General features: G+C 49.4%; 1 protein-coding gene across 1 annotated transcript; it reads left to right on the top strand.

Annotated features, from left to right (window-relative positions):
- Positions 1 to 984: 984 nt before the first annotated feature.
- On the top strand, positions 985 to 19693 carry NFILZ (NFIL3 like basic leucine zipper). Its single transcript, XM_074350034.1, has 4 exons — positions 985 to 1297; positions 12954 to 13011; positions 15478 to 15575; positions 15898 to 19693. The coding sequence occupies exon 4, from the start codon at positions 15913 to 15915 to the stop codon at positions 16774 to 16776; it is 864 nt and encodes a 287-aa protein (XP_074206135.1). The 5' UTR covers positions 985 to 1297; positions 12954 to 13011; positions 15478 to 15575; positions 15898 to 15912; the 3' UTR covers positions 16777 to 19693.
- Positions 19694 to 23908: the final 4215 nt, after the last annotated feature.

Below are 23908 nucleotides of genomic sequence, written 5' to 3'. Positions count from 1 at the left end.
AGCTAGTTCAGTTTTATTAAAGTTCATGTAGTTACTGGACAGTTATTTACATCAAATATTAGTCAAATATTCACCGTCTGCATTTCTCTTACAGCCATTATTATGATTTGGTTCATTACATGACTATTGCTTGAAGTGAACTTATTTTATAGATGAAGGAGTTTTAAAATATTTGAATACACCGGGAACTCCGCGGGGCTCGCAAAAAATGTATTAAAGGAAGGAGGGTGCAGTCCCACGCCGGGACCACCAGGTGCCGCTGTTCCCAAGTCAAGACCCGCTGGAACCCACCGCGTGGTGATTCTTCCTGAAATCCGCCGGGCTCTGGGACCCACCACAGCCTGCAGGAGTGTGCCTCAGGCTCTTCCCCACCTCCAGGCCCCCTGCAGTCTGTTCAGCAGCCCCAGGGGCCACGTATGGGACCTTTCCTACAAGCACCTCTGATCAAGTCCCTCCACCTCTTTCTAGAGTTCCCCAAACATATAAATGTTGATCCTTTCCTCTGAGCCTTTGCATGGACTGTTCCATCTGCCTGGGATGCCTTCCATCCCGGTTTACTGATGTGCACTCAGGTAACTTATACTGTAGTTAAAGATTTAGATCACTTTCTCCTGAGGGCCCTTTACTTACGTGTTCTGTGCCACAGTTTCTTCTAATGGGTAGGCTGGACAGAGAGGGGTGTGTCCAGAGCAAGGAATTAGAAGATCTGAAAGGCAATGGGGGCCACAGAAGGTGTTTGAGCAGGAGAGTGTCCCCCATGTAAGGAGAGAAAGGACCCTCTTCCCTTTGCCCCGTTGATCTATCCAGAAGTTGTTTTTTTTTTTTTAATTATTATCTATCTATTTATTTTTTGGAGGGGGATGTAATTAGGTTTGTTTGTTTGTTTGTTTAATGGAGGTACAGGAGATGAAACCCAGGACCTCACGCATGCTAAGCAAGCACTCTGGATCTATGCAGAAGGGTTTTAAAGGGTTGGAATGAGAGGCTGTAGCTTTGGCCCCTTCCTGGGCCCCTAGTGGCTAGAGTAGCCGGTCCCTCTCTGTGTGTGCCCTCCTGGTGGGGCTCTTTGCTCCCTGGTGGCCCACCCTGGGCCCCAGCCAGCCCACAGCACCTGCTCCCTGGACCGACACCAGGTTGGGGGCGGGGGGCGCAGTCCTGCGGGGAAAGCCACGAACTGCAGGGGGGGCCGGGGTGTCGCCTCTACGGAAGCGCCGGTGACTCCACCGCGGAGGAGTGTGAGGCCCCACGCGGCTGATGTGGCTCACGCTGGACTCGCCGGGGAGACAGCCACCCTGAGGTGAGCCTCGCAGGCAGGGTGAGGCCCAGCTAGGCTGCCTGATGTCCAGGGAAGGGGGAGGGGGCTTGGGAACCCCGCACCCGGACCACCTCCCCCTGCCCATCGCAGCCCCTATCTCTCTGGACAGTCTCCCTCTCCTGCACTGTCTCCGAGCCTTTGCCCGCTCTTCCAGCTTTCCCCACTCCCCCGCCCCAGCTCCAGCTCTTTCTGTGCCCCTCTCCCTGTCTCTGCTCTCTCTCTGGGTCCCTGGCTCTGGGGGTCTGTGGCTCTTGGGGTTTCTCTGGGTGTGACCATGACCTGCGCCTGTCTCCTTCTGCCACTCTGTCTCCCCATCCAAAGCCCCTGCTCTCTGGCTGGTGGGGACGAGGGAGAACGGGCTTCTCCCCTCATTGGAGGGCCCCCTCCACCTCATCTCAGTCTCCCCCAATAATGTGGCCCTGAGGGGGAGCAAGGAGGAGGGCATTGCCCTGGGGAAGGGGCAAGGAGGGCTGCCTAGCGGAGAAGGCATCCAGGAGCAGGCCCCATGGAGCCGTGTGTGAGAGCATCAGGCTTCAGTTCCCCGTACTGACATCTGTTTTGGGGTCCCTCCTGCAGCCCCCTTCTCCCTGCAGCCCACCTCTCCCCTCACCTCCATCTTCGCCCTTCCTCCCATCTCTGTGATCCAGACCGCCTGTTGTGTGTCTCTGCTCCTTCTGCGGGTGTCACCCCCCACACCTGGCCCCTGGCCCCATACATGGTGCAGCTGTTGATGGCTGATGTCTGGCTAGCTGTCACCTGGTCGTCACTAATGGGATGAAAAAGAATAGGTTCCATGCACCCTGGAAAGGACCCCGGAGTGTCGGTCCTTCTGGGAGGCTGCAGCCCTCTGTGGATGTGGGGGTGGGGCGCGGGAGGGTCAGGGTAGTGGGCTGAGGTCTTAGAAGATGCTGCTTCAGGGAAGGGGCCCGGGAGGGTCTGCTGTCGGGGAGGGTCGGGTTTATTTCTCTGGAGTCCAGCCGTGTTCTGGCAACTGGTGGGGAGGAGCTTCCAGCTGCTGTGTAGATCTGCATGTGTCCGCGCTCAGGGTCGGTCTGTTGTGAAGTCTGACTCAATCATAACTGTGGGGATCCACAGTTATTGGAAGGATTTGGGGGTCGCTAGGGTCCAGTGTGAAGGTGGTGAGAGCCCAGCGGCCCTGGAGGATGGGAGTGGGCCTGGTTGCAGATAACGGATGGTTACAGACTTCCCGCTGCTGTTTGCTAGAGTCTGTCGAGCTCGGGGTGGTAGTTGGTGGGTTGGTGGCCCTGCGTGCGCTCTCTCACTCTGCCTGCCTCTCTCCTTCCCTCTCTGCCCTTCCTGCTTCCTCTGTCCTTCTCTCCTTCTCTCCCTCCCTAGTCCACGATCATCCACATTCTTATTGAGCAGTGACGCTTTGGCCACCATCTGGCTGCAGCAGGTGCCCGGGGGCTCTGGGTCCTGCTCGGCTGGAAGGAAGAGGTTGGACGCCTCCCACCCCACCCATGGCTGGCACTGAGGGTGGGAGTCGCTCCTTCACTTGGAGCCAAGGGGGCAGGAGGTTTGTGTCCCAGAGACCTTCCCATGCCCCAGTCAAGCCTTGTTCCCTACATTTCATCCGTCTTCAGAACTCTTTTCATCTTGTAAAAACACCTCCTCCCCCAGCCCCCAGCCCCCACCATTCTACTTTCTGTCTATGACTCTGACTCCTCTAGGGACCTCCAAGAAGTGGAGTCAGACAGCATTCATTCTCTTCTGACTGGTTTCTTTCACTGAGCGTCACGTCCTCAGGGTTCATCCACCTCGGCACGGGTGCTGTAATTTCCTCCCTTTTTAAGGCTGAGTAATAGTCCATTGTATGGCTGGACCGCATTTCATTTATTCATTCCCCTGACGATAGACACTTGGCTTACTTCCACATTTTAGCTCTTATGAATAATGTTCCTATAAACACAGTCTATCTCTTCAAAATCCTTCTTTCAATTCTGTTGGTTACACACCTGGCAGTGGAACTGTTGGATCATATGGTAATTCTAGACTGCAATTTTTCCAGAACTGCCAGATTGTTTTCCACTATGGCTGTACCTTATACCTTCCCACCAACAGTGTCCAATACTTCCAGTGTCTCCACATCCTTGCCAACGCTTGTCATTTCCTGTTTTTTGAGAGTAGCCATCTTAATGAGTGTGACATTGTATTTCATCGTGGTTTTTTTTTAATTATTAAAAAATTTTTTAAGTTGAAGTATAATCAGTTTACAACGTTGTGTCAATTTCTGGCGTATGGCATAATGTTTCAGTCAGACGTAGACATACATGTACACATATTTGTTTTCAAATTCTTTTTCATTATATCATGTTTTTTTTCTTTCTCATTTCTTTTCTTTTTTTTTTTTCTTTTTTTAAGAAGTCCACTTTATTTACTTTATTTATTTTTTTTGTGGAGTTACCAGGGATCGAACCCAGGACCCTATACATGCTAAGCACACACTCTACCACTGAGCTGTACCCCCATCCCCATCATGGTGGTTTTGATTTGCATTTTCCCCAGTGATTAGTGGTGTTGGGCATCTTTTCCTGTGCTTATTGGCCATTTGCAGATCTTCTTTGGAGAAATGTCTGTTCAAGCCCTTTGCTCATTTCTGAATCGAGCCATCTGGCTTTCTGTTGCGGTGATGGTGGTGGCGGTGGTCGAATCATAGGAATTCTCTGTATGTTCTGGATCTTATCAGCTATATGATTTGCATATATTTTGCAAATTTGCATATTTTCTCCTATCCTGTGAGTTGCCTTTTTACTCTGTGGATAGTAGTATCTTTTGATGGTCCCTCCCCCGGACCCATTTCTCCCCCTACTGCTGAACAGTGGCAGCTAGGTCCAGGGAGCTCTATTCTGGAGATCCAGGGTTATAACCATTATCTCTTCTGAGCAAGCAGCCCCTGGGTCCAGGTCGATCTGGTCTTTATAAGTCAGGCTGGGATAGTGGTGGGGTCTGGCTTTGCAGAGGAGGAGTCAGGAGCCCTGGTGTCCCCTCTGGTGAGCAAATCTCAGTCTCCTCACCTGTAAAATGGGAACCTGGGGGAGATGCTAGGATTCAGGGCACTCATTCATCCATTCAAGTATTTATCAAGCACCTACTATCCCCAGGCTCTGGGGATACCTTGGGGAGAAGAAACACAGGCCTTGGCCTCTTGGGAGAAAGAGAGATGTTAGTCAATTAATTATATGAATGAGTGTAAAATGACTTCAATAATAAATGTTGAGAAGCAGAAACACCTTTGTTCAGTAGGTGCAGAGTAGGGGCACTTGATCCATCCTGGGGGATCAGGAAGGGCTTCTCGGAGAAGTTACTATCAAAGGATGAGAATGAGGAAACTAGGGGAGCCAAGGAAGAGTGTTCCAGGCAGCAGGAACTGCATGTGCAAAGGCCCTGTGGTTAGTCCAAGTGGTCAGAAGGCCAGAGTGGTTGGAGCTTGGAGCAGATCAGCTCTGTGTGGACAGGGCATGGTCCCATGGGTGGGGCAAGGAAGTGTGGTCTTGATCTGTTGAGGGTATTAAGCTGGAAAGTGGCATAATCTGATTTGTGTGGTGAAGAGATCTTCCAGCAGATAGTGTCTGTAAAGTGCTTAGTGCAGGCAGAGCTGGGCACCCAGACAGGGCCCGGATGATGCCAGTGGGTATTTTGGGACCCAGAGAAGTCTCCATGTCCCTGTCCCCTGAGGTCCGCTGAGGGATAGCTCCAGCCTGTTTCTGGGAACCAGAGTATATCCCAGGTTCGGGGTGGGGGCTGGGAAAGTGGGATGCCCCCAAGTTGAGTGCAGTTGCTGAGATGGGGGAGGGGCAGCACCTCTGCGGTGGAGGGCAGAGCTTCCAGGGCCAGAAGCTGCTTCTCAGTGCACCTGGGCCCATCTCACAGAAGGGAGACTGAGGCCCAGAGGCTCCATTGGTACTGAGTCCTGAGCCAAGAGCTGCATCCTGGCCTTCAGCACTTGCCACGCCTCTGGCCATATCTCATGGCTGGAGAGAGTGAGCTCTGGGGTCCAGCTGTCCAGATTCCAAACCCACCTGGGATCTGCTGTGTGACCCTGGGCAAGACATGGAACCTCTCTGAACCTCTCTGGCCAAGAGGGGGAAACCTGACTTCCAGAGAAGTTGTGGGAATTAAACAATGTTCACATTCATTTTTCACTTGACAAATCGCTATACAAATAATTACTAAGCACCTACCATGTGCCAGGTGCTGTTGTAGGTCCTGGAGACACAGAGGGCTGCCATGCTTGTCCTCAGGGACTGGCATTCTAGTGACAGAGACAGACACTAAGCCAAATAGTCAGCCAGTAATTAAAAAGTAAGGGAATGATAAGTGCCCAGAATAAACACAAAGCAGGGTAAGGAGAGAAAATCAATGGGCCTATGGTTGTGGGTGATGATTTAGCCTAGGGGTCAGGCAGGCAGGTGAGGCCTAAAGGAGGTGAGGAAGGGGCCATGTGAGTATCTGGGGGAACAGCATTCCAGGCAGAAGGAACAGCCTGTGCAAAGGCCCTGAGGTGGGACCATGCCTGGTGTGGAGGAAGAACAGTGAGGAGGCCTATCTCCAGGAGCCAGAGGAGGCACAGCTGCTTGGCTTCATGCAAGATTAAAGTGTCTGTAGGGCCTGCTGGGCCTGGATGGGGTCTGGCCACCTGTAGGGGTGTTTGGGGACCCAGGTACATGGAAGAGAGACCCTCCTGGCTGGGTCCTGGCCTTGGCTGGACATGAAACACCTCTGAGCTTCCTTCAAGTGGGTCTGTGTGGTGACTGGTGCCAGGTGCCGTCAGCCCTCCCTGGTGACGCCACCTCTGGGTTGGGGAGGGAGCCTCAAGTTTCTGCCAGGCAGCTGGACCCCAGCCTGCCAGCACCAAAAATCTGAGGCTCCTCTCATTTGGCAGGGTTGTTCTGGTTTGGGCTGGAGAGAGGGGGAGGTAGAGTCTGAGGGACTTGCCTGGCCAAGGATGGAGGACTTAAGGTCCCCAAGATGAATTTTTTCCCATGTGAGTTTTACGTGAGCTTCCATTGAGCTGATACTCTGAGAAGGGACAGGGGCCTGCCATTGGATCAGGTCCTGTGAGCCCTGGGGGCCTCCCTGAAGTTCACAGAATTGAAGAATAGGACATCTCGTACATTTTGCGACTAGGCATGTACTTGTGTTATTTACCAGTCTAGGCACCAACCTTGTACCCATTTGACAGGTGAAAAGATTGAGGCTCAGAGAAGACCAGACACTTGCCTAAGGTCACGTAGTGCATCATTGGTACAGCTGGGATTGGATGCCTGGCCTGGCTCCCGACACCCCTCCCCCGCTCCCGCCCCCTTGCCTCCTTCCTGTCTATCAAGGCCTGTTCCTGGCTTGGGGGACTCCAGCTGGGCTTGTGGGCTGGGCACAGAGGTTATCAACGGCTTCCGGCCTCTACCCGTGCCCCAGGAAGGGGAGGGCCGGCCGCAGCCCCAGAGTGCCTTGTATTTTCTCCCCTGAAATCTGAGTTCCCACACAGGGTTCTCGGTTTTAAAGGTCGGTTTCGCTGGGGCTTTTATGAGGCGGGGGTTCGCTCAGAGTGAGAGTGCAGGGCCCCGAGGCTCTATTGGGCGCCTTGAACTCTGTGAGAGTGTTGCCCCTTGGGACTCCGAAGCCCTTCCGTGGAATGGGCTGGGCTGCACCAGGGCCATGGGAACAGCCCCTGTGGGTCCCCTGTCTTCCCTGCGCCACCTTTTGAGTCAGTGGAGAGCCACATGGAACAGCTTGGGGAGGAAGGCATCTGCTTCAACCCAGGCCCCCTAAGTCTGAGCAGGAGAGGTCAGAGAGAGGGACTAAGACTAGTGATTTCCCATCCCCCTACTTGCATACCTCCTGTGATTGGCAGCTCATCACCTTTCAAGGCAGCCTCTGCTGGGTTTATGAGCTGGAATTTATAGAAAATTCTGTCAGATGCTGGCCCCCAACTGCACCTCCAACCCCCTCTCCGTGGTCCTTGCTCTGCCCTCTGGGACTACACAGAACCCATCCCTTCTCGAAATATTTCACTCCTCTTGTATTCACTGAGTGCCTATTCTGGAGATCTGTGGACAGGGAGATGCAGACCCAGAGTGATCACTGTGGTGGTGATGGTGAAAAGACACAGGGCACTGGGAGCCCAAAAGAGTCTCCTGGCCTAGCAAAGAGGTGTCAATCTTGTAGGCTTCCTGTAAGAGGTAACATCTAGGCTAAGTTCTGAAGGATGAGTAAGATTTGGCCAGTTAAGCGGTGAGGGAGGAGGAAGAGTGTATCAGGCAGAAGGAACAGCACGTGGAGGTGAGTGAAGTGTCAGTAAGAAGTCAGTAAGTGAAGGAGGTTCTAAGTGCTGTATTTGAGGAGGGATATCAGGGCTGGTGACCAGAATAGAGAGATGCCTGAAGCAGTGATCTAGGTGGGAGGGAAGTGCCATCTTTATTCTTCAAACAGGGTGTGAGTCCAACTTTGTTTCACATTGCCTAATTGTTTTGCCAGGAAGTAATTTTACACCTCCACCTTCTAGCTACAGAAGTGCCCATCTCACCGCATCCTTGCTAGCACTGGGTTTTATCATTTTAAAAATCTTTGTCCATTTTAGCTGGCAAAACCCAGTATCTTATTGTGTAAATGAAAACAAATCAGCCTTTCTCTTATGAGGGATAGGGGTGAACAATTTTTCCAAATGTGCATGGCCCACTCAAATGCTATATCTTGCCTGGGGATGTTCAAAGTCTTACACCCACCAGAGAATTTATGATTATTTCTATCTGTGGTCTTAACACGGAGCAAAGGGAAAGCTTGTGGGTGCCCTCTGGCCACAAGGGTGGGGAATTTGTGAGGCCGCCCACCCTCTCTTCTTTGATTCATATTTTGTTCTAACCTTTTTCTTTTTTTTTTTTTTTTTTTTTGTCCTTTCAAGGTTTAAAATTTTTCTCTCTTGTGTTGGTGGTTGAGACTCCAAGTAATTATAGCTTTGTCCTCATCTGGGGTATCCTTGGGCTCAAAGAAGAGGTTTACTAAGCCCCAGGAAGGTGTTTCATGTTAATTCTCAAAACACCTGCTTGTGATGGGGACTCTTGAACCCATTTTACAGATGAGAAGTCCAAAGCTCAGTGACATTATGTCACCAGTCCAGCATCCCGTGGCCAATATTAGCTATTCCTCTAAGTTACACTCAATCAGTTCCTCTTCGGACTTTAAGATTCTGTTTAATTAAATTATAACTTGGGGGGAGAGGGCTGTCCATTTGCTTGACACCCTTTGTCCCACCCTGCGCAGTCAGGGGATGGAAGTCCTGTTCCTTATTAGGGAGAGATGCTGGAGTCCAGCTCAACATCAACCTTATAATAAAGGAAAGAAAACAGGAAAGTGAGAAGGGGAAGCCTCAGAACACCCTTGGGGAGCTGCAGACGGCCTCAAGTCTCAGGTCCTGCGCGAGACCTCAGTCCTGGACTTTAAAAAACTGGGCTTAGAGTACTAATTCCATGTCTGCCACTAAAATTCCCTGTGACCTTGGTAATTCTCTTCCCAAACCTGGGTTTTGGTTTCCACTTCTACTAGTCAACCTATCTCTTGAGTTTATTCTTAGTAACTATATTTTATTTATTTATTTATTTACTTACTTACTTACTTACTCATTCATTCATTCATTCATTTAACTGAAGTATAGTCAGTTACAATGTGTCAATTTCTGGTGTACAGCATAATGTCCCAGTCATGTGTATGTGTATGTGTGTGTGTGTGTGTGTGTGTGTGTGTGTGTGTGTGTATGTATATTTATAGTCCCCATCACATGCAGGTGTTTTGAGAATTAACATGAAACACTTTCCTGGGGCTTAGTAAACCATCCTCTCTCTCTCTCTCTCTCTTTCTCTCTCTCTCTCTATATATATACATTCGTATTCATATTCTTTTTCATTAAAGGTTATTACAAGATATTGAATATAGTTTTCTGTGCTATACAGAAGAAATTTGATTTTTATATATAGCGTAAGTAACTATATTTTTCATATCTGAACCCTTAGTTCTTTTTTTAATTATCTATCTGTTTTTGTTTCATCATCTCCTGTTCTTGTTTTATGGCTAGTATTCCCTTTTTTATCTTTTTGCATCATTTGATCTCTTCATTGTCAAACTCTCTGGAGATCACACTGATCATCTCTACTTTTGCAGGTGTAAATTCTTCCACTGGGGGAGTTGGTGGCAACTTCATGAAGTGGTTGTGAATCCCTCATCTCTTCAGGATATTTTCCCCTGTCTTTCGAGTCTTCTGAGAATAGGGGCCCTTGACCTCCTATAGGAGGGGGCCCTACACTTCCACAGGAGGGATCAACCTTGTCACATACTTGGCACCTCTGCTTTGGCCCCTAGTTCAAGTCGGCACTTCCCTGTCATTTCCAAGTCTTTGGGGGAGGAATGGGATGGTCTTGGTGTATGCTTAGTCCACTGTCTTGAGCAGAAATCCAAGTTCATCATCTGTAACCTAATACTGTTGTGTTGGGTGGTCCCCCAGGGTTCTCACAGGTATTTACAACACAGGTAACCACTGGGGTCTGGCAGCTGAAATCTAGTGAGAGAGGGTCCTAACCCTCTAACCCACCACCACCAAATAAAAAGCCATGTAGATCATTTTGTACCATTACGTTATACCAGCTCTTAACACAGAAGATCTCATTTATTCTTTATAAAATGAACAAAGTGGGTACTACTATTGCTGTCATTTTAGGTGAGGCATTGGAAGCTCATAGGGCAGAAGTGATTTGCCCAAACACACTCAGCTGGGAAGGAGGATTTGAGCCCACTTAAAGCAGACCTAAGCTCTCCAGCCTGCCCATCCAGCGCCTCATACTAGCGGCTCCTGTGTTCATCCCAGCCCTGCCGTGTGGCTAGCTGTTTGGTTTCTGGACCCCTTATCCTCTGCAGACACTGCTCCCTAGTCTTCAGAGGTGCTCAATGAACTCAAAACTGGGTCCTCAGTGGAAGAAGTGGGAAAAGCCAGGTTTACCCTGTGATGTGGCAGATAAGGTATGGGCTCTAGCGTCTGCTGCATCCGGATTCTGTTTGTGCCGACGCAGCCAGGTCACCTGACTTCTCGTCTATTTTTCCATGTGTCAAATGAGGATAATGACTGAATGTTTCTCTCAGAGTGGTGATGAGTGTGAAGTGAGACGCTGCAAGGGCCTGGTGCACAGTAGGGGCTCAAGAAACATGACTGCTTTCCTTAGAGGCATAGGAATGAAGGAATGTAAGCATCAATCTGTCAAATCCTCAGAGCATCTTAGGGGCCAGAGAGAGGAGTTTTCCATGGACACACAGAAAGAACTTTCACATTCCAACAGGGAAAAGTCCCATGAATGTGGATTTTTAGCTCCATTCCAGGAAAACCTTCTTGACCACGACAGGTCACCCAGCCTCACAGCAGCTGGCTTTCATGAATGTGAGTGAGTTCCCCATCACTCAAGGGAATCAAGCAGAATTTTGATGGCTGCTGGTCATGGAGGCTTTGGAGGCTGATGGGGCTGGGGAGGAGTTGTGCTGGGCCATCTCTGAGGGAGACCCTCTTCCTGTTTCCTCTTCCCCTGCTGGCTGCTTCACAAGGAGTGTCCCCTGTCTCGCCCGCCCTCCATGAGCACCTCCTTGATGACCACAGGAAGGCTCAGCCCAGCCCTCGCTGGGTCTTCTCTAAATAAACTCGGGGCAGCTGCGCTATCTACTGCCCCATCTCCCTCTGGGTTCCTGTGGAGGTGTCGGGGTGGTGGTTAGTGGGGGCTCAGGGCAAGCCACAGAGAGGAGGGACTTCAGGCAGGCTCTTGTCTGCCTCACTGGCTTGGCGTGAGAGTCGTCTGTTCCTCCTCTAACTGACCGCCAGCCCACGCTCAGCCTTCTTCCCTAGGCATCTGCTGGTTTTGACTTGGCCTTAAAGGGCCCCTGGGCTGTGACCTCTCCCTTTCCAGCCCAGCTAGCCCCTAGTTCAGTTATCTCTGGGTTTGCCTCCACCCCCATCCATCCTCCCAGAGCCTGGGTAGTGCCTACTGGATGCTGGCCCCAGGGCCCTGGGATGTGCCTTTGACCCCACGCTGGTGCACATCAACTCCTGGGCATTTGTCAGCATCCTTGTAGTTGGGATGTGGTCAGGACCCCATTTGAGGGCCTCCTGGACAGGACAAGGTGGGCGGCAGGAGGATGCTGTGGCTAGTGGGACAAGGGACCCTGATTGACACCCCATCTTGGGGTTTGTCTTGGCTGAGGCTCCGATGAGCTCTCTGTGTGATGGGAGACCCAAGCCCAGCCTTTAACGGTGGAGAGAGGACCCACCCTCAGGGCCCCGGTCCCTTGAGCATTACTTCATCTGCTTATTCCTTCATTCACTCACATTTCACTCATTCATTAATTTATTCAAATGCTCATAATTCATTGGTTCACTCCAAAAACCATTCGTGCACGCTTTGGTTCATTCTATAAACCATTCATGCACTCATTGGTTTATTCCAAAATGTATTCATGCAGTGTCTTCCTCCCTGGTTTATCCCCTGACCCTGGGTGGAGACGAGGGTGAATTGAGGCACACATGAGCACTGTTCCTAGGAATCTAAGACTCTCATATTTTCATAAGCTCATCCCAGAGATTGTAAAGCTGAGGATGGGGTTTTATAAAGACCCTTCTGAGGTGCTTGTGGATTTGTGGGGACCAGGATGGAGGCTGGTAGGGGCCCAGATAGGACAGGAGATGTCTAGGCTGGGGCCAGGTGGTGGGAAAGGATGGGAAGGGAATGGCGGTTTACTTTTGGAACCCCCGAGTCTCTTTGGGCCAGCCACTTCTCCCCCTGTGCCTCAGTTTCCTTTCCCTCAAGTTGGGACAATACTCTCCCGACAGAGGGCGTGGTGGCCTCAGGTGCCTGAAAGGGGTCAGTGAACTTGGATACCTGGGCAAAGCTATGTAGCTTGGTGTAGCTGCTGGGAACAGAGCCTGGATGTGAGCAGCAGGCAGGTGCAAACCCACGGCTCCTCACCTGGCTCCTGGGGACTGGGCTGCATCAACTGTAGATGCTTCTCCAGCCTGTGGGATGTGCGGCTGCAGGTACCAGATGCCCAGTGGGCCTCAGTGGGGGGTCTTGGGCCTCAGTGCCAGAGTCCTCCCGGTGACTAGGAGTTCTCAAAGGGGGTCCCAGGCAAGGTGCCGGATTCCCTCTGGTGACTAGGAATTCTTGCTGACTTTAGAGATTGAGAACCCCACAAGGCTTTTCTTCTCCACGCCCAGCTAAGATTGCCAGACACAGCAGCCCCTCCAAGCTGTGAGCGGGCCACATGGTATGAACAAACCCACACATTAGACAGATTGTGTTCGAATCCTAGTCCTGTAACTGGCTTACTGTGTGACTTGGGCAGATAACAGACCCTCTCTGGGCTGATTTCCTTCTGCTCACTCTCACCTTTCCCATGAGACTGGGGGCTTTGTGAAGGCGGAGGGGCTGGTTCTCTTCTGTTGATGTGGCAACCAACCACCTTAGGACCTGGAAAGGGTTGTATGAGTGAATGAATAAATAAATATGGGTCCCACAGTATTTGGTGAAGTCAGTATTTCATGGTCAAGTGCTTTTGAGAACTTCCAAGTCAAACCAAAGTTAAACTTTTTTTGCAGGACTTCTCAGAGCCTTTAATGATTCTCATATCTCTGTGATCGTCACATAAGGAATAAGGTATGCAATAGTTCTCAAATGTATTTTTATTTTTACTTTTTTCTCAGACCACTGTTGCCACCGGGTTTCTTGAGAACATACAGTGGGAAATGTGGACTTGGGATCATGGGCTGAATTCCTAAGAGTGTTGTTATTTGACCGCTGACGCCTCTGCCCTTTTTCAGACATGACCTTCATTAGCTTACGCAGACACCAACACTAAGGCCAAGAGCTGTTAGCACAGGTTCAGCGGAAGGGCGAAGCATTCTCTATGTGTCAGTAAGGTTCTATTTTCATTCATCTAAGTGTCTATTCGCTCCCTCAACAAGTATTTATTTACTATTACCTATGCACAATGCTAACCTGTTTTGGATCAGAATCACAGAAGATGAGGACCTCCTAGGTGCCGGGAACCCAGGTGGTTGGTAGAACCCAGACTTTTGTGTTAGAATTTTCAGGAAAACCAATGTGAAAAACTGGGCTGGGGCAAAGGAGGTGGTCTCCCATCCTTGGGGTATCGCTAGGGGCCCTGGGCATCTTTTCTGAGCCCCACCCCAGGAGCTGAGACTCGCATGACTTTGATTCTTCTGTCTGCCCCCATTCTTAGCATTCTGGTTGTTGAACACCAGGCACATGGGAAGTTCTTGCCAGTTGTTTTCCTGTGGAATGGATGGATGGATTGATGGAGGAATGTATAGAAGAATGGATGGATTTGTGGAAGGATGACTGGCATGCAGGAGGGATTTGTTGGATGAATGAGAGAACGGAAGAATGAAAGATGGATGAGTGGGACCAGTGAATGAATATATGGATGGAAAGATGCCTGCCACTTAGTAAAGGCACAATATTTTTATTATTACTGTTAAAATATTTTAGTGTGATAAAATGCACATAACATAAAACTTACCCTCTTGGGCATTTTAAGTCCATTTCAGTGATATTAAATACATTCGTACAACGTATATTGTGCAGCCATCACCACTATCCGTCTTCACAACTCTTCTCATCTTCCCAAATGGAAATGCTCTATATCCATTAAGCACTAACTCCCCATTCTTCCCTCTCCTCAGCCCCTGGCCCCACCATTATACCTTCTGTTTTTATGGTTTTGACTGCTCTAAGGACCTCCTGTAAGTGGAAACATACAGTATTTGTCCTTCTGTGTCTGGCTTATATAGAGCATCATGTCCTTAAGGTTTATCCACGTCATAGCGTGTGCCAGCATTTCCTTCCTTTTTAATGCTGAATAGTATTCTATTGTATGGCTGGACCATAATTTGCCCATCTGTTCGTCTGTCAGTGGGCCCTTGGGCTGCTTCTACCCTTTGGCTATTGTGAATAATGCTGCTATGAACGTGGTTGTACAAATATTTCTTTGAGACCCTGCTTTCAGTTCTTTTGACTGTTCCCAGAAGTGGAATTGCTGGATCATATGGTCATTTTATTTTTAATTTGTTGAGGAAGCATTGTATTATCTTCCAACTCGGTGACACCACTTTACCTTCTCACCAGCCGTTCATGAGGGTTCCAGTTTCTCCACATCCTGGCCAACCCTTGCTACTTTCTGTTGTTTTGATAGTAGCCACCTGAAGATGTGAGGTGGTATCTCATTGTGGTTTTGATTTGCATTTTCTTAATGATTAGTGATACTGAACATCTTTTCATGGGCTTTTTGGCCATTTATAGAGCTTCTTTGGAGAAATGTCTCAAGTCCTTTGTCTATTTTTAAATTAGGTTGTTTGGTTTTGTCATTGTTGGGTTTTGGGAGTTTTCTAGATATTCTGAATGTTAATCCCTATTTAATCTGGATATTATATCAGATATATAATTTGCAAGTATTTTCTCCCATTCTGTGGGTTGTCTTTTTACTCTGTGAATAGTGTCTTTTGAGGTACAGAATTTAAACATTTTCATGAAGTCCAATTTTCTATTTTTTCTTTTACCTGTAGGCACTCCATTATTTTTAAAATGAAGCTATCAGTGAGTGAATGGATAGTTAGATGGATGAGTGAGTGGTAGATGGACAGAGGACTGTACAATTGGATGGGGATGGATGGGTTTTTGAAGGAGTGGATGGATAAATGGATGGATGGTGGATGGATTGATAGATGGATGGATGGATGGATGGATAGGTGGATGGATGGATAGATGGGTGGATGGATGGATGGGTGGACGGATGAATGGATGGACAAATGAGTAGATGAGTGGATGGATAAATGATTGGGTGGATGAATGGATGAATGGATGGAATGTGAGCTGTTTGGTCAGGTGGGTAGAGGGGTGGACAGATGGATAGTTGAGTGAGTGGATGGGTGAATAGATGACCTTATGAATACAGAGGTAGGATGGATGGGCAGGTGCAAGACTCTAGCTGCGGATAGTGGAGATCTTAGTGTACAATCCTGGCAATTTTCATATGAGGAGTGGCTTATTCTCTGACCCCAACTTGGTTCAGTTTTACTCCATGGACACACATTCTCTTTCTAGGTTCAGCTTTCCTCCTCTGTCTCTCTGGGTCTCTAAGAATCTTACCCTGGAGCTCAGATTGAACTAAGCCCTTGGCTTCTCCATTGACCGTCTCTGCGGTAAGAATCCCCGGGAAGGAGCCCGCATCCACGTGAGGATGTGGCGCACAACCAGCTCTCCGTCATGTCTGTGGTCTACTCTTAAGCCTTCTCCCAGCTGAGCGGCCTCTCTCAGGCAGCCTCACCCATGTCTAACCATCCCACCCGCTCCCCATTCTCTCTGCTACACCGCTTTCTGCCTCTACCCTGGTCCTCAGCCCAATTCCCACTCCACCAGCCCCCCAGTCCCATTGGGGATGGTGGACACACAGGATAAATTAGAGGGAGGAGTCCTCCAGCTCAGCCTCCCACCCCAGTCCTAGACCCATTTTCTCTTCCCCAGGTCCACCAGGCAGCCATGGACCTGGGTCTCTTGGCCCTGCCAGATGTCCCTCAGGGTTGCAGAAAGACCCTGCGGGGAGGGCAGAGCAGGGGCTCGGCCGTGCGTCGGCAGCGGGAGTTCATGCCGGAAGAGAAGAAGGACACGGTTTACTGGGAGAAGCGGAGGAAGAACAACGAAGCAGCCAAGAGATCCCGCGAGAAGCGGCGTCTCAATGATGCTGCCCTTGAGGGCAGGCTGGCCACGCTGCTTGAGGAAAACGCACTGCTTAGGGCTGAGCTGCGTGCGCTCAAGCATCGCTTTGGCCTCCTGCCCCCCATCGGTGGTACCCGGACCCTGCCCGCTCTGCTGTGGGAGTCCCCCTGGACTGGAGACCCCCGCCCTAGGGCTGAACCACTCCCCTCTCTACCTAGCTCCCATGACTGCTTCTTGAGATCGTGTTCCTTGGACCCTGGGGTTCCAGGATGTTGGGGCTGCCTGGTGGCTCACAGGTGGACTGGCCTGGCCACTTCCCCCAGGTCCCTCCAGGACCCTGCACCCCCTACCCCCAAGAGAATGGACATGGCCTTGCAGGCTGCTCTCCCTGCCACCTTCTTCAGCTGTCATCTCCTGGATAAGCGTGGGGGACCCAGACCAGAGCTGAGACCCTGCTGGGGGCTGTGGTCCACCATTCCCACTGGCTGCCGGGTCTCAGGGCCCTCAGATATGTTGCTGACACCCAGTGCTGATCCCATGGGGCTGTCTCCTGGGGCGGCCTGCCCTGTCCCAGGGAACCATCTAGAGGATCTGGCTCAGCCCTCTCTGCCCCACAAATTGCGTATCAAGTCCCAAGCCTCTGGCAGAGTACCTCGAGGCTGGGAGGGTGGCCGGGGCCTCATCTGAGGGCTTCCCCTGGGCAAAGCCAGGCCTGCAAGGGTGTAGTTGGGATTGATCGTGGGTTTGTCTGGAGATGTGAGTGACTTGGCCTTGACCCAGCTCCCAAGACTGGGTGAGGCTTATGGGAAGCAGGGGGTGGCCTGGCTGAGGGTTGGGTCCACGTCTTAGTGTCCAGGCCAGAACTTTAGGAAGAAAGGCTGGGGTACCTTGGATCATACCATGGCCCCCATCCTGACAAAAATATTTGTTTTGGATAATCACTTTTTCTTTCTTTTTCCATCCATCCATCCACTCATTAACCCACCCAATCCTTTATCCATCCACTCATCTACTCATTTGTCCATCCGTCCATCTATCCATCCATCTATCCACCCATCCATTTATCCACCCATCCATCCATTCATCCTTCCATCTGTTTATCCATCTAACCACTCAGCCATCTATCCACACACTCACCTGCCTATCAACTCACCCACCCACCCATTCATCCACCCCTCTGTCTGTCCTTTCCCTCTTTCCTTTCTTCCATCCATCCTTCCATATATTGATCCATCCACGCAAACACTTATCTATGTACCCTCATACCTGCCCACCCATCAATACACCTATCTACCCATCCATTCATCTGTCTTCCCAAACGTCCATCCATTGGTCCATTCTTTTATTCATTCCTTTATTTACTCATACATTCATATGCTCATTTGCTCATCATTTGTTCATTCATTCATTCTCTCACTCATTTATTTATAATTTTTTGTCCCCTCATCCACCTACTCATGAATTTCATGCCCCTCCCTCAGTGCCCAGCTTGGTAACGAGTATGAGGACACTTTCCAGTCTTTGGGGTTCCTGTTCTGGTGATGGTAATAGGGGGTTAGGAACAGACACACTGAGGGCCATTCTGAAGGAGGAGGCAACATCTCAGGACGTCTGACTCCTCATTTCTTAGGGTCCCCTTGGGGCCCTGCTTACCACTCAGTTTGGGGGTCAGATTTAACCCAGTTCAGATGGCTTCCTCTGTGTGTAGGGTCAGAGCTTTGAGCCAGTGGAACAGGTCAGCAATATCTGGAGGGGGTTCAGTTTTCTCTTTCTCCCTGTCTGCTTGTGCCCCTGAGGACCTCTCAGCCGCAGCACATGCACTCCCAGCTGGACAGAAGAAAAGACCACTCTGCAGGGAGGGTCTCCCAGGGACCTTGGAACCCCCAGAGCTAATCAAAGCCCCCTCTCTCCTCAGTCTCTCACTCAGGTTTTCTTAAAACAAGCATACAAACATTTCACAGAATTTGTGAGATTCTGATTTTGTCCTTTCATTTTATTTCTGGTGTGTTTTATGAAACGATCATTTTTATCTATTTTTTAAACTGAAGTTTAGTTGGCTTATAATGTTTTGTTAGTTTCTGGTGTATGGTATAGTGACTCAGTTATACATATATTCTTTTTCATATTCTTTTTCATTATAGGTTATTACAAAATATTGAATGTAGTCCCTGTGCTCTACAGAAGGACCTTGTTGTTTATCTATTTTATATATAGTAGTTTATATATAATAGTTTGAACCTGCTAATCCCAAACTCCTAATTTATCCCTTCCCCTTTGGCAACCACAAGTTTGTTTTCTATGTCTGTGAGTCTCTTTCTGTTCTGTAAATAAGTTCATTTGTGTCATTTTTTTAGATTCCACGTATAAGTGAAATCATGTGCTATTTGTCTTTGTCTGGCTTACTTCACTTTGTGTGATAATCTCTGGGTCCATCCATGTTGCTGCAAATGGCATTATTTCATTCTTCTTTATGGCTGAGTAGTATTCCATTGTGTGTGTGTGTGTGTGTGTGTGTGTGTGTGTGTGTGTGTGTGTGTGTGTGTGTATGCCACATCTTCTTTATCCAGTCATCTGTTGATGAACATTTCAGTTGCTTCCACGTCCTGGCTATTGTAACTAGTGCTGCTATGAACATTAGGGTGCGTATATCTTTTTGAATTAGAGCTTTCTCCAGATATTTATGCCCAGGATTGGGATTTCTGGGTTATAAGGTAACTCTATGGTTTTTTTTTAAAGGAATTTCCATACCTGAACAACAGTTTTAAAATCAGATATTGCCAAATCTATTAATCTTTTCTTTTATGGTTTGCAAATTTTGGTCCTGTTCAAGAATTCTTTCATGTCTCAAGGTCATAAAGGTAGTCTCCTAAATGTTCCTATAAATGTTTTCAAGTTTTGCTTAGCACATGTCTTTCTGTCTCTCTCACCCTGTGTCATGAAGTACAATCACTCAAACTTCTTTGATCAAAAGAATCACTTGCAAGTGCTTGTTTATTTAAGACCTCCTGAATCCAAGCTTTTCAGGAGACAGGCCTTGGAAATTTTTCCTAGCACCCAGGTAATTCTTATAATCAGGCTACTGGGAAATTCTGGCTTAGTGGTTAGTGGTTAGCTGATGGATTTGGGAGCTGGGCAAGACCAGCATCTCATCCCAGCTGGGCGGTCTTGCTCACATCACTGAGTCTCCCTTGCTCAACTGTAAATAGGGATTCCAAACATGCACATCCTGCAGAGACTTCTTGGGAAGATTAATTGAGAAGAAGTACATAAATGGTTTGGCACAGGGCCTTTTCCTGGGAACTGGATTGTTTTATCCTCATGGAGATTGTAACTAACTCTATTTCCCTTTTTGCTTTGGCCACCAGGGAGGTTGAGGCTACACTTACGGCTCAGTTATAATAACTGTTCATGCATTCCTTCATTTAAAAATTCCCTTGCTCATTTAGCAGCTATTTATTGATTATACACCACGTCCAGGCTCTGGGGAAAGAGCAATGAACAAAACCGATGTGGTTCCTGCCTCTGTGGTGCTGGCAGCCTAGTGGGGGAGATAGATAAAAAATAAACAAGAAAAATGTTCAGTAGGATCAATGACAATAAGTATCATAGGGGGAAAAGAGGTGGGGGCTTGGGAGAGGTAGTGGTGGGTGGGTTATAAGAATTGAAATAAAGAAATCAGGAAGGACCTTGCTGAGAAGATGACATCTGAGCAGAGACTTGGGGGAGCTATGCATATATGGGGGAGAGGAGGAAGAGCAATGAGATATAGGCAATGAGAACAGTCTGTGCAAAGATCCTGAGGCAGGACCATGCCTGGTGAGTTGGAGACACATGGAGGAAGTGCATGTGGCTGAGGCTGAGTGATCAAGGGGGACAGTGGGAGGAGGTGGGGAGAGGGAGGTGATAGGGACAGGTCACGTAGGGCCTGTGGGTTGAGGTGAGGATTCTGGCTTCCTCTCCGAGTGAGACGGGGCTGCCAGGGAGTTTCTGAGCATATTTCTGCTGTAACTGTCCCTCTCTCCCCACCCCACTCCATCCTGTGGTGTATGAGGCTGAGTGAAAATAAATAAAGCCACCACTGAAGCACAGGAGAGCTGGCTCACTGTCTGAGGGGTTGGGGGGACTGGCCGCAGTGTTGCTGTGACTCATCTTCCCACGGGCAGCCACGCACCCCCTGCTCTCACAGCCAAGGTGCTCGTCCCATCCCTATTCCTGACCTTTTCTGAGATACGAGGGGCAGAGCAGGTAAAGCTGCTTCCTCAGGTGGATTCATGGAAGGGAAATGCACATGTTTTTCTCTTCTTTTTTATAAAACTGCCTTCCACTAAAATCCATTTTGGACAAGTGTGGGAGGGTGGGCAGAACAATCCTCCTGGTAACAAATTCAACTGGCATTAAATCCCGTGTCACCAGGTTTGGCAGCGTATCTCCAACTTGGATGAAGGACGAAGGTGCTGTGGGGGAAAGTCCGTTTGATGTGTTCTCAGCAGGAACCCTGGTATCTGGGATGGGACCTGTCAAACAGCAGTTGTGTGAAACATACTGTCAAATTGAACCTGAAATTTGACAAGGAAGCCAAGGCCATGTTATGGGGTGGAGGGAGGGAGACATGTCAAGAGACAAGGAAGAGAGAGTCACATATTCAGTCACTGACAACTTTCCAGAGAGGATGAAACCATTTCCTTGCCCTTAGCCTGTGTCTTTGAGAAGAAGGTGGGCAGCCTTTGAGTGAACAAATAGGCAATCAGGACTCTGTCAGATGCTGCTTAAGACTGTGACATGAAATGAAGAGGGCTCGGGCATTGGGAAGCGGGGGAGGTCAGGGAAGGTCCCTTGGAGGAGGTGACATTTGAACCTGGAAAACATGAGTGAAAGAAGCCAGTCACCAAAGGCCACATGTTGTATGATTCCGTTTATACAAAATATTCAAAACAGACAAATCCACAGAGACAGAAAGCAGTTTGGTGGTTGCCAGGGGCTGGGGGGAGGGGAAGTCAGAGTGACTGCTTGATGGGCCCTGGGTTTCCTTTTGGGGGGAATGACAGTATTTTGGAACTAGATAGCAGTGGTGGTATTGCACAGCCTTGTGAACGCACTAAATGCCTCTGAATTGTTCGCTTTAAAATGTTAATTTTCTGTTTTGTGAATTTCACCTAAATATTTTTAAGTGCCATTGAGTCTGCCAGGCACAGAGGACAGAGGGGCATCTGAGAGATGGAAGGGAAGAGATTGATCAGGGACCTGGGCACAGAATGCTGAGGGGATGTGGAAGGACCTGGCCCCCTGTCAGGTCCCTGCCTGGACACACTGCCTGAGGGGGGGATGGGAGTAGGGGAGCCCCACCAGCCCCGGCTCTGTGGTGTGCCCTGGTGACTGGGGGTGAAATGCCTGGTTGGCCTGAGTTGACTCACGTGCACACACACACACACACTCTGGCCCGGGTGTGCATGTGTGCCATGACACATGCATGTACACGCCTGTGCTGGAAACTGTAGGGACATGAAACACTCATGCACCCGTGTCCTAGAGCCTGGGTATAGGGGGTCCCCCTCAAGTCTCCCCAAGTGCGGCCCCCCACACCTTGAAACTCAAAGAGGTGGGGAGGATGGAGGCGAGTGGAGTCCCCTCCCATAAGGCATGAGCCTGGGGTTGCCCCCATCACCCCATCTCTCCCTGCTGCTGTGGGGACGTGGAGGCAGCCCCAGCCTCCCCTCCTCCCACCATACTGTAAATTCTGAGAAATGCTGTCCGTGGTTTGGCCCGGTCCCTCCCCCTCCCTCTAGCAGGGCTGTCCTGGCCACTGTCTTCCTGTCTTGGGGCCTGGGCTGGGGGCACGAAGCAGCGGAGAAAGACTTGGAGCCACCCCCTCCTAGTCCGTGTCCCCAGTCAGAGGGGAGAGGGCTCTGCACTGCTGAGTCCTTAACCTGGCCCCCCTGGGCCTCAGTTTCCCCTTGTGTAGAATGGAGATAATGATAGTTCTGACCTCAGGGGGAGACGCGGAGGAGGTAACAGCCTCTGGGTGGTTAGTGCAGCACTTCGCAAGTAGGAAGGGCTGACACCTGCTAGTAACTATTATAATCCGTGTCCTGCACCTGGCTTTCCCTCTCTCAGCCTCCACACCTCTCCACTTGATGTTCCCCTACCCAGAATGCCCTCACTCCTGTCCCCCTGGTTAAACTCAGTAATCAATCACGTTTCAGTTCCTCAGGGAATAGGGGAGAGCAGTGGGACCAGCTGAATCGGGGAGGCAGGGAGTCAGGGTTCGGATCCTGGCTCTGCCAGGGGCACGCGGGACGGCTGCACTCAGGTCACAGGGCAGCTCTGTGCCTCAGTTTCCTCTGTCAGGCTCTGATGCTCTGTGGCTCTCAGCCTCCTGATGAACGGCACTCACAGGGACTGTTACCCTTTACCCCTGCTCCAAGCTGACTCTCCCCTCCTGATCCTGGGCCGCCTTCCTGCACTGATTCTTGCTACAAATGGTGAAACTCTTGGAATTTATTATGCCAGAGATTTGGGGACTTCCAGAGACCTTGCCTCTGTTTCTTACGCTTCTGCCCACTCGCCCTCCAAAATGCAGCTTAAATCCACCTGCTTCCTAACTCTGCCTGTGGCTTGAGCCTCTTCATGGATTCTCCAGATCCATGGGGTGGCCCCGAACCTGTCACATCCTTGCTCTCAGCACCCCATAGCTCCCTATTGCTCCTAGAGAAAAAAAAAAACAAACCCAAAGTCCTCCCTGCAGCTGTCAATAAAAAATAAATCTGGACTTAGTAAGGAGAACCTTTATTCTAAAGGATTATTGTAAGGGAGGAGGGAAGGGACTGTTCCACAGGGAGACACTCTGACTGAGAACCCAAGAGGGAGGTGAGAGGGCTTTCTTTTTATAAAGAGGAATGAACAGGCCAGAAAGGACCAGGCGTAGGGGTGTGGATGCAAGGGCCACATGATGGGACACCCTTTACCCTGGGACCAGCCTGCTCTCGGGAGGAGCCGTCTGCTGGATCAGAGGACGAGAGTCTAAGTTCAGGGGACTGAAGGAGGGAGAGAAACTTCACCAAAGTTTGGTTAGCAAGTATTTGTTCCAATCGATCAGTGGGGATGGGCAGTTTAGCTAATCGCTTAGGAGGCAATGAGTGGGAATTTGTGAGGGGGCTGGTTCTGTGTCTTGGTCTTGTCATAGGTACACAAGGAAATCTGTATTAGGATTATTCAGAGGGACAGAACCAGTAAGATGGATCTATATATCTATCTACTGTCCTCTCTCTCTCTCTCTATCTGCGCTCTTTATGGAGAGAGATATTTATCCATCTATATAGTTATCGGTATATAGACAATATCTATATAATATAGGTATCTATAGATCTACATATATAGAAATTTCTATGTCTTAAAACAGATGTCTATATCTTATATAAATCATCTATATCTTAATGTAGAGACAGCTTAATATATAGCGATCTCTATGTTATATATATCTATAGTATGTGTATATTACATTTCTATATCTGTCTATATTTATCTATCTAGATATAGATCTAGATATCTACTGTAGATCTATTTACCTAGATACATATCTAAAGCTCGGCATAAATATTTATTATAAGGGGTTGTCTTATGTGATTACGGAGGCCAACAAGATACAAGGTCTAGTGGATGAATCAAGCAGGCTGAAGACCCAGGAAGAGCTGATGTCTCAGTTCAAGTGCAAAGGGCTCCCCCCACCGCCAAAAGATGCACTCATCAAAGGGCTGTCAGGCGGAGGGCATTCTCTTTTACTAGGAGGAACGTCAGTCTTTCGGTCTAGCCTGCCTTCAACTGA

This window comes from Camelus bactrianus, chromosome 22 (genome assembly GCF_048773025.1).
Source record: "Camelus bactrianus isolate YW-2024 breed Bactrian camel chromosome 22, ASM4877302v1, whole genome shotgun sequence".
Taxonomy (NCBI): Eukaryota; Metazoa; Chordata; class Mammalia; order Artiodactyla; family Camelidae; genus Camelus; species Camelus bactrianus.
This window is presented reverse-complemented; position numbering and strand designations above follow the sequence as displayed.

Bases quoted from the DNA above. Each gene is read 5' to 3' on its own strand.
- NFILZ (XM_074350034.1), top strand. From the start codon at position 15,913: ATGGACCTGGGTCTCTTGGCCCTGCCAGATGTCCCTCAGGGTTGCAGA.